The following is an 11,027-nucleotide window of genomic DNA, read 5'->3' as shown; positions in this document are numbered from 1 at the left end:
GATTCCATTCCTGCTCTCAGATAATGATGCTTATGTATCTTATAGAGTTCCTTTGCTTTAGCAGCGTCCAGAATTAGATCTAAGGGGCTGTTTACCTGATTAAATCTGTTTTAGCCTTTTTATTAGCACGATTTGTAGTCAACTTTATCCGATTCTAATGGTAGTCATTTCTATTATTGCTATGGTGTCGTTTGTATTTTGTAATGGCCAATGGCTTAATACAATAAATTTACTTGTACTTGTACTAATATACACATGCAGTGTTTATGTAACTGTCAAAAACACTGAATGTGAATTCTCAGTAACTGTAAACAACAACAGTCCTGTGATGTAGGCCAGCGGAAATATATACGTGGATTCCCAATGAGCTCTTAACCGAGGGGTCCAACCAAAGTGTCCTGAGTGAACTTACTAGTGATTGGGATAAGAGTGTGGGGCCCTCTTAGAAGCACATAGAGCTGAAAGGTACCCCCAAGGATCATCTAGTCCACCCCCCTGCACAAGTCATGACCCAGATCAGTAAGTGATTAAAAAACCAAAAAAAAAATGAGGGAAGGAATAAACGAACAGTTGTCATGATGATGGGGAAGGAAGCAGTTGGGCCCCACAGAGTTCTGTATTCAAACTAGTGCTGCTTAATTTAAATATTCATAAACTGTCTTGGCTCAAGTAGCCAACTTTGCAGAAGATGCCACATCATGTAGATTAGAGAGAACACAAGCCAGTGAGGGTGCTTTTTGAAGATTTCCTCCAAAATGAGTGGAGCTGTGGCTCATTGGCAGAACATCTGCTTGGCATGGAGAAGGTCCCAGGTTCAATCCCCGGCATCTGCAGTTAAAAGGACCAGGCAGGAGGGGATGTGAAACACTTCAGCCTGAGACCCTGGAGAGCCATGAAGTGGGGCTGTGGCTCAGTGGAAGAGTGTCTGCTTTGAATGCAGAAGGTTCCAGGTTCAGTCCCCGGCATCACCAGTTAAAGGGACCAGGCAGGAGGTGATGTGAAAGACCTCCGCCTGAGACGCAGGAGAGCCATGAAGTGGGGCTGTGGCTCAGTGGTAGAGCCTTTGCTTGACATGCAGAAGGCCCCAGGTTCAATCCCCGGCATCACCAGTTAAAAGGACCAGGCAGGAGGGGATGGGAAAGACCTCCGCCTGAGACCCTGGAGAGCCGCTGCCCATCTGAGTAGACATGACTGACTTTGATGGACCAAGGGTCTGATTCAGTATAAGGCAGCTTCATGTGTTTTCATAAGTGACAAATGGGATTAATTTGGTCTATGGGCTGAACTGGGCAGTCTGAATTGGCTACAGTTAGCCAAGAAAGAGATCTCAGGGTCACGCCAAATAGCTCGATAAGAACAGCGCGTGTGAGACCGCATTTTAAAAAGGGCAAAACCCGTCTTAGAGGTTATTAAGAACTGGACTGCAAGTCAGATGACCAGCATCCTTGCGGTTCCTTTGGGTTTTGAATCTGGAATGCAGTTCTGCTGTATCACACACACACACACACACACACACACACACACACACACACGCCCCCCAAGGGTGGCGTAGAGCTTGAAAAAGGGCATTGAAAATTGTGAAAGGCATTGACACATCTTCCCTGCCAGGGGGAAATGAAAGTCTCTATAAATTGCTTAATCTAGGGAAGAAATGCAACCAAGGATGTGCGTAGAATATAGGTTCGTAAAAGTGTGAATGGTGCCAGGGAAATTGAGGCATTTTGTCTACCTCCCTCATGGGACTCAGGGTCACCTAATAAAATGGATCGGCAGTAGGTTCAGGACGGATATGAGAGAGAGAGAGAGAGAGAAAGCTTCTTTGCCTGGTGCGTAATTAAGTTGTGTAAATCACAGCTGGGGAGGCAGCTTAAATGGTTCTGAAGGGGAAACGTACAACTTTCTGAAGGACGAACCTACCAACAGCTCTTAGGCATGGCAACTCCGGAGCTCCCTGGTCCCAGGGCAGAGGCCTTCAGCGACCACGGCAGGGCGTTAGGTGGGCTCTTCCGTCCACGCCTTCGTTGCAAGTTCGAGATGTAAAATTTCCAGAAATTGTGAAGCTCAGAAAAAAACCCTTTTTTTTTCGGGGGGAAACTGAAATTTTCGGAAAAATTGAAAAAATGCTACATTAGCATTTCTTTTGTCTTTTCTAGATTGAAAGTCATTCTGTTACTTTAGGAACATAAAATATGACTATGGACATTTTTACTTGGCATGAAATTATCACAACTAGCGTATTAAAAATATAGTGTATCCAAACAATTATTACAAACAGAATACCCACCCACGTGCAAAAACAAAACTGAAACCTTTTTATTTTCTTCTGACAATAGCACCTCCTAAAGGAAGAAATGCATCTTGTTCTTGCATTGGAGAGTTCAGTTTGTAACCTAGGACTTGCTTGTCCTCCGTGCACAGAAATTAGATCAATCTGACACCATACATATTTTTTAGAAATGATTTGGAAAATATTTGAACACCTTGTCTTAAAATATTTTATTCATAATGTTAAAATAAAACGTTCCATAATCAATTTTTTTTCTTTTTTCAATTTTTCCAATTTTCCGGGGGGAAAAACAAAAACAAAAAAAAGATTTTTTTCAGAATTTTTCCGGGTTTTTTCCGGGCCTTCACATCTCTAGTTCAAGATACTTCTCACCGGCTGCTGTTGGGCTGGGTCAACGGCCCACTCGGCCTGACCCAGGAGGGCTTTCCTTGTACTATCGGTGTTATTCTCTTGGCCCGGTCCACGTGCCAAGGCCGCGTGGTAGTGGCCAAGGAGTTCTGTCGCCGAGGCGACGTTCTGAGCGGGGGACCTGCTGCGTTACACCGCAGGCTGTCAGCCGGCACGCTGCCACAGCTCTCCAAACCAGCAGCGCTTTGTGTGTTAACGACCAGTGCTCCCCCTAAGCTGTGGAGTCTTCTGAGCAAAAATTCTGCTTGGTGAGCTCCTGGCATTAAAGTTGTGAGTGAGCGATTTGGCCGCTGCATCAATTAGTCGGCTCTGGAGCCCTCCTTCCTGAGCCAAGACAAAAATGTGTGAACCGGAGGCTAAACTACTGTGAGCTAGTTCACACTAACTCAGCTCAGAGGGAACACTGGTTACGGCCAGCACGGTTGAAATGGTCTCTCCAGAACCAGGAAGTAATTCACATGCCCCCTAAAGGCAAGTAAAATAGGGGGAGTCTGATCGGAGCTTGTGGGAATTTGATTTACAGTCGTGGCGTTTTAGCCCCTTGCGCGACAAATGGCTCTTCCTGATACCCGTCTTTCCTCTTTCTTCCTCTTCCCCCTCCCCTTAAAGCAAGTGACCAGCAATGGAACTGCCGGGGGAGGCGAAGGCGTCGTGGAGACCCAGCAGCAGAATCAGCCCCCGCAGCCGGCGCCCAACGCCTGGCAGGTCATCAAAGGAGTCTTGTTCAGGTATGATCTTGAACGTCCCTGAGCTGTTGTCATTGTAGGCTTTTGTGTATGTGTTGCAAACAAACACAGCTTGGTGGGAAGAGGGTGTATGTGTGTGTAAGAGAGAGAGAGAGTTGGTGTTTCCCCATCACAGTCGCCCTGTAGAAGTCACCTTCAGGGTTTACATACCATGAAATTGTGTTTTGAGGAAAGCGGTGACACCCACCGTAACTCTGCTAGAGCTAATAGCGGTATCCAGCATTCATACAGGTCTCCAGCGTGTTCAGAGCACTTCATAAGAACTTAGGAAGAGCCCTGCTGGATCAGATCGGTGGTCTTTCTGGTCCAGCATCATGTCTCATACAGTGGCCAGCCAGTTCCTCTGGAGGGCCAACAACAGGGTTTAGAGGCTGAAGCCTTCATAGGAACATCAGAAGAGCCTTGCTGGATCAGACCAGTGGTCTGTCTGGTCCAGCATCCTGTCTCACACGGTGGCCAACCAGTTCCTCTGGAGGGCCGACAACAGGGCAGAGAGGCTGAGGCCTTCATAAGAACAAGAAGAGCCCTGCTGGATCAGACCGGTGGTCCATCTAGTCCAGCATCTTGTCTCAGACAGTGGCCAACCAGTTCCTCTGGAGGGCCAACAACTAGGGCATAGAGCCCTGCTGGATCAGGCCAGTGGTCCATCAAACTCAGCACCCTGCCTCACACAGTGGCCAACCAGTTCCTCTGGAGGGCCAACAACAGGGCACAGAGGCTGAGGTCTTCATAAGAACATCAGAAGAGCCCTGCTGGATCAGACCAGTGGTCCCTCTAGTCCAGCATCCTGCCTCACACAGTGGCCAACCAGTTTCCCTGGAAGGCCAACAACAGGGCACAGAGGCTGAGGCCTTCATAAGAACATCAGAAGAGCCCTGCTGGATCAGACCAGTGGTCCCTCTAGTCCAGCATCCTGTCTGACACAGTAGCCAGTCAGTTCCTCCGGAGGGCCAACAGCAGGGCACAGAGGCCGAGGCCTTCATAAGAACACCAGAAGAGCCCTGCTGGATCAGACCAGTGGCCCATCCAGTCCAACCTCCTCTCCCACACAGTAGCCAACCAGTTCCTCTGGAGGGCCAACAACTAGGGCATAGAGGCCCCTGGTGTTGCCTCCTGGCTCTGGGATTAAAAGGCTTAGTGCCTCTGAAAGTGGAGGTTCCCCTCAGTCAACATGGATAGTAGCCACTGATACACTTATTCTCCATGAATCTATCTAATGGGCTTGGGGTTTCTCACACCAGTACTGTAAGAGAGAAGAGCGGCTCACAATCTCCTTTCCCTTCCCCACCCCACAACAGACACCCTGTGAGATAGGTGGGGCTGAGAGCTCTTTTGAGAACTGCTGGTGAGAGAACAGCTTTGAGGGAATTTGTGACTAACCCAAGGTTACACCAGCAGCTGCACATGGAGGAGTTTGGGATTCAAACCTTGGTCTCCCAGATTACAGAACGTGCTCCTAACCACTACCCCAAAAGGTAAGCTGGCATTATCATATCCCTCTATTGGGGGGCTGGGAGACACATGAACGTGCATGAAACTGCCTTATACTGAATTCAGACCCTTGGTCTGTCAAAGTCAGTCTTGTCTACTCAGACTGGCAGCCGCTCTCCAGGGTCTCAGGGGGAGGTCTTTCCCATCCCCTCCTGGTATTCGGTTGAGGACAGCGCCGGGACAGTGTGACACTTGGCACTCTCACATACTCCCTCCCTCTGAGGAGGCTGGGGAACTGAATTTCTTTTTCCCGCCATCTTGGAATGCATATTTTTTTGTTCATTGACATGTTTTTAGGTAATGTTTAACATTGATTTGAAATCAAATCACTTATCATATTTTGCTCTGTCGTAAGCTGCCCTGAGCCCTGCTTGCCGGGAAGGACAGCCTAGCGATTCCAGTTTAATAAAGAAATAATGGTGGCAGAAGGGAACCTCCAAGTTCAGATGCAGTCAACCTCCAGATCCCAGAGCCAGGAGGTAACGTCAGGGGAAGGCCTCGACCCCTGTGCCCTGTTGTTGGCCCTCCAGGGGAACTGGCTGGCCCCTGTGTGAGACAGGATGCTGGACTAGACGGACCACTGCTCTGATCCAGCAGGGCTCTTCGGATGTTCTTATGAAGGCCTCCGCCTCTCTGCCCTGTTGTTGGCCCTCCAGGGGAACTGGCTGGCCCCTGTGTGAGACAGGATGCTGGACTAGACGGACCACTGCTCTGATCCAGCAGGGCTCTTCGGATGTTCTTATGAAGGCCTCCGCCTCTCTGCCCTGTTGTTGGCCCTCCAGGGGAACTGGCTGGCCCCTGTGTGAGACAGGATGCTGGACTAGACGGACCACTGCTCTGATCCAGCAGGGCTCTTCGGATGTTCTTATGAAGGCCTCCGCCTCTCTGCCCTGTTGTTGGCCCTCCAGGGGAACTGGCTGGCCCCTGTGTGAGACAGGATGCTGGACTAGACGGACCACTGCTCTGATCCAGCAGGGCTCTTCGGATGTTCTTATGAAGGCCTCCGCCTCTCTGCCCTGTTGTTGGCCCTCCAGGGGAACTGGCTGGCCCCTGTGTGAGACAGGATGCTGGACTAGACGGACCACTGCTCTGATCCAGCAGGGCTCTTCGGATGTTCTTATGAAGGCCTCCGCCTCTCTGCCCTGTTGTTGGCCCTCCAGGGGAACTGGCTGGCCCCTGTGTGAGACAGGATGCTGGACTAGACGGACCACTGCTCTGATCCAGCAGGGCTCTTCGGATGTTCTTATGAAGGCCTCCGCCTCTCTGCCCTGTTGTTGGCCCTCCAGGGGAACTGGCTGGCCCCTGTGTGAGACAGGATGCTGGACTAGACGGACCACTGCTCTGATCCAGCAGGGCTCTTCGGATGTTCTTATGAAGGCCTCCGCCTCTCTGCCCTGTTGTTGGCCCTCCAGGGGAACTGGCTGGCCCCTGTGTGAGACAGGATGCTGGACTAGACGGACCACTGCTCTGATCCAGCAGGGCTCTTCGGATGTTCTTATGAAGGCCTCCGCCTCTCTGCCCTGTTGTTGGCCCTCCAGGGGAACTGGCTGGCCCCTGTGTGAGACAGGATGCTGGACTAGACGGACCACTGCTCTGATCCAGCAGGGCTCTTCGGATGTTCTTATGAAGGCCTCCGCCTCTCTGCCCTGTTGTTGGCCCTCCAGGGGAACTGGCTGGCCCCTGTGTGAGACAGGATGCTGGACTAGACGGACCACTGCTCTGATCCAGCAGGGCTCTTCGGATGTTCTTATGAAGGCCTCCGCCTCTCTGCCCTGTTGTTGGCCCTCCAGGGGAACTGGCTGGCCCCTGTGTGAGACAGGATGCTGGACTAGACGGACCACTGCTCTGATCCAGCAGGGCTCTTCGGATGTTCTTATGAAGGCCTCCGCCTCTCTGCCCTGTTGTTGGCCCTCCAGGGGAACTGGCTGGCCCCTGTGTGAGACAGGATGCTGGACCAGAGGGACCCCTCGTCTGATCCAGCAGGGCTAATGTTCTTAGTTTCTTAAGTCATGCGGCGCCAAATGCAGAGAATGCACGAGGCTGAAATCACCCTGTGACCAGCTGCGTTCGGTAAGGGATCCCACTGAGCAGCCAGACCTTTTAAAGGGCATGATGGACAATTTTGCTTGCTTATTCTCGGCATATATTTTTTTTAACCAAATTGCTCGGATATCTGGGGCCTTTAATACTGCCATTAGAGCCAGCTCTTTAGATGTCCCTTGGAAATCTGATATTTTTGGTTTATGGGCAGCAGGTGGCGAAGTTACTGAGAGAAATGGCCTGTTCTTTGACTGTTGCTTGATGCATTGCTCGACGAAGAGGCTGACGTTCCCGAAACTCGATGCGAAGGGAGCGGAAAGCTGCACCCAAAAATATATGAACCCTGTAAAAGAATCAAAAGCCCCAGCATGAGTCCTTTGGGGGAATGTTTACTACCCAGTGTAGCTACATGGAAATAGCACTCCAAAGAAGGGATCGTTGGCTTAGATTCCGAATGTCACGTTTTCCTCTTTGAAGTGCCTCATCATCTAATTATGTCGGTAGCAAATATTCTCTCAAAGAAGAGGAAATTTGAAGGCTCTGTTGGATAATTAGCAAATAAAGTTTTACTAGAAGTAATACATGTAAGTAATACGAGAGCCAGTTTGGTGTAGTGGTTAAAAATATGGACTCTAATCTGGGAGGACCGTGTTTGATTCCCCACTCCTCCACATGCAGCTGCTGGGGTGACCTTGGGTCAGTCACAAGTTCTCTCAGAGCTGTTCTCCAAAGGGCAGTTCTCGCGAGAGCTCTCTCAGCCCCACCTACCTCACAGGGTGCCTGTTGTGGGGAGGAGAAGAGAAAGGTAGTGAAGGGCGGGGTATAACTCCAGTCTCCTCCTCCTCCCCTTGGTAATATTCCTTTGTTCCACATCATCATAGACCAGGGGTGGCCAGACTGGCTCCCTGTAAGAGCCACATAGACTAAACGTCATATGTTTGAGAGCCGCAAGACATGAACAAATATTACACAGTTTTAAATTTAAAAATATGCAAATTTGCTTTTTCTTAACATTAAACGAGACTCCCAAAAATAAAAAACCAAAGGGGTAAAAAACAGATATTGCTAATGATATTTATTTGTCCAATGATATTTATTTGTTTGCTAATGATATTTATTTGTCTAAAAGAGAAAGAAGAAGGGAGAGAAGTGGAAAGAATGAATGAAAGAGGTGGAAAGAAAGAGAAAGAGAGAGAAACAAAGAATGCAAATAGATGGGAGGGAGGGAGAAAAAGCATGCCTCCACTTCATTTCCCCAGCTGCCCTGCTGGGAGCCGCACAATATGTGTGAAAGAGCCGCATGTGGTTCCCGAGCCACAGTTTGGCCACCCCTGTCATGGACTCATAAGAGTTGGGAAGGTGTCATAGAGGCCATCTAGCCCCACCCCCTGCTCAGTGCAGGATCAGCCTAGAGTTTGTCCTGACAAGTGTTTGTCCAGCTGCTGCTTGAAGACTGCCAGGAAGCTCACCACCTCCCCAGGCACCCAATTTCACGCCTGAACCACTCTTACTGTAAAGAGGGGGGGAAAGTCCTAATATCCAGCTAGTATCTTTCTGCCCGTAACTTAAACCCAAACTGCATTTGGAAGCGAGCCACGGAGACACGCGCACCCTTCTCTTGTCTTTCGTTTTATGTTCAGTTTGCGATTTATTTATTTACATTTTGGGTTTATAAATCACCTGATCCCTGTATACACAGGGCTCTGGGCGATGGGCATACAAAGTTTAAAACAGTGTTTAAAATCAATATAACAGCAAATCAGTGATTTCAGATGGCATCTCTGATTTTCTTCGTAAACCCACTCCGGACTGCGTCGCCATCTCACGGGCAGGGTGAGGAGGGGGCTGAAGCGATGGAGGGAAGGGGGGGGCAGGGTTTAGCATAAACCGCCATTTGCAGCAAGGTCGGAATCGGCAAACTGGTTTGCACTGACCCGCCAAATTCGAATCGGAAGCCCATTCCACGCCACGGTTTGCTGATTGGGCACCGTTTGCACGAAACGACAAATAAAGGGACATTGTCCGTGGTGGGGGTGGAGGGGGCCTGTGGCTCACCTCTCCTAAAAAACCTAGCTAGAAGTGTCTGAATCAGATCACTGAGTATTAAAGGGTCAAGGTTTCCCTTGCTCGAAAGCCAGTTGAATCCGACTCCAGGGGGCGCTGCTCATCTCCATTTCCAAGCTGAAGAGCCCATGCCGTTACTGAGTATTAGTCCCTGGATAAGTATCGTGCGCCCTGACCCGGATAAGCCCAGGCAAACCCAATCTCAAAAGCTAAGCGGGGCCGACCCCGGCAAGTACTTGGATGGGAGACCTCCAAGGAATACCAGGGCCGAGATGCAGAGGCAGGCAATAGGAAGCCACCGCTCTGAAATGTCCAGGCCCCACTAGGGCTCACCAGAAGTCAGCCAGGGCGAGGGGGAAGACCCGAGTCTTCTAGGGAAATATGGCCGTAAGCCTCCAAACAGTTCCTTCGTTGATCCATCTTCTAGGGAACATCACCCTCATTCTCAGTTTTAGGGATAGCGTGGTGCAGTGGTTAAGAGCTGGGGGGGGGTGTCCCTAGCCATGCTCCCTCTAAGCCGTGGGGTCTCGTGAGCAAAAGTCTCCTTTGTCGTGAGCAAAAGGTCTCCTTTGTGAGCGACCGGCGTTAAAGTTGTGAGCGAGTGATTTGGCTGCTGCATCAATTAGTTTGCTCCAGAGTCCTCCTTCCCGAGCGAAGACAAAAACATGTGAGCCGGAGGGTGAAAAACTGTGAGCTGGCTCACACTAACTCCGCTTAGAAGAAGGAGAAGAAGAGATTGGATTTATACCCCGCCCTTCACTTGGAGTCTCAGAGCGGCTTACAAACTCCTTTCCCTTCCCCTCCCCACAACAGACACTCTGTGAGAACTCTGACACAAACTGCTCTTTCAGGAACAGCTGTGCCAGAGCTTGTGACTGACCCAAGGTCACATCAGAAGGTGCAAGTGGAGGAGTGGGGAATCAAACCCGGTTCTCCCAGATTAGAGTCCGCGCACTTAACCACTACACCAAACTGGCTTAGAGGGAACACTGCGTCCCTGGCCTTTTTGAACCACAGAATGGCTGGCGCGGGAGCTGGAGCCAGCCACCCACACACACACACACACACAGAGGAAACCCAGCTACAGGAGACAAAGGGACACATACTGAGAAAGAGGAGTGAGAGAGAAAACGAAACCCGAACGGTGGATTGGGCAGCTGCCAAATCTGCACAGCCAATCAGAGACTCGGTGGACACGTCAGAGACCCTGTTGGGCGGAAGCCCCACCTGGGTGAGCCCACGCGCCAAAAACCCTCGGCGGGTGCCAGGGAAAGTATTGGTGGGCGCCATGCTGTCCCCCGGGCACCCCTTTGGGAAGCCCTCAGTTAGAATGTCAGACTCAGATCTGGGAGACCCAGGTCCAAATCCTCACACTGCCTTGAAGCTTAGCGGCTGTCTGTCCAGCTACTTGCCTGGCAGAACAAGCCCACCAGTTTGGTATCAAGGTTAGGAGCACAGACTCTAATCTGGGAGAACCGGGTTTGGTTCCCCCACGTCCTCCACATGCCGCCAGCTGGTATGACTTTGGGTCAGTCACAAGTTGTCTCAGAGCCGTTCTAGCCAGGGCAGTCCTCGGGAGAGCTCTCTCAGCCCCGCCTCCCTCACAGGAAGTGTTCCCTCTAAGCTGAGTTAGTGTGTGCTGTCTCACGTTTTTTTAGCCTCCGGCTCACATTTTTCTCTTAGCTCAGGAAGGGTGGCTCCAGAGCAAACTGATCTATGCAGCGGCCAAATCGCCCGCTCGCAACTTTAATGCCAGCAGCTCGCAAAGTAGAATTTTTGCTCACGAGACTCCACAGCTTAGAGGGAGCATTGCTCACAGGGTGCCTGTTGTGGGGGAGGGGAGGGGGAAAGGAGATTTTAAGCCGCTCTGAGACTCCTTCGGGTAGTGAAGGGCGGGGTATAAATCCAATCTCTTCTTCTTCTTCTTTTACCTCACAGGGTGTCTGTTGTGGGGAGGGGAAGGGAAAGGAATTTGTAAGCCGCTCTGAGAC

General features: G+C 50.6%; 1 protein-coding gene across 1 annotated transcript in view; it reads left to right on the top strand.

Annotated features, from left to right (window-relative positions):
• The window catches only part of CLPTM1 (cleft lip and palate associated transmembrane protein 1), a 56,689-nt gene that overhangs the window by 10,627 nt on the left and 35,035 nt on the right, over positions 1-11,027 (top strand). The window contains exon 2 of the mRNA XM_015427253.1: positions 3,305-3,423. Coding sequence (XP_015282739.1) covers positions 3,305-3,423 — 119 coding nt within the window. The remainder of the gene's footprint in view (positions 1-3,304; positions 3,424-11,027) is intronic.

This window comes from Gekko japonicus, unplaced genomic scaffold (genome assembly GCF_001447785.1).
Source record: "Gekko japonicus isolate JY-2015 unplaced genomic scaffold, Gekko_japonicus_V1.1 scaffold1389, whole genome shotgun sequence".
Classification (NCBI taxonomy): domain Eukaryota; kingdom Metazoa; phylum Chordata; class Lepidosauria; order Squamata; family Gekkonidae; genus Gekko; species Gekko japonicus.
This window is presented reverse-complemented; position numbering and strand designations above follow the sequence as displayed.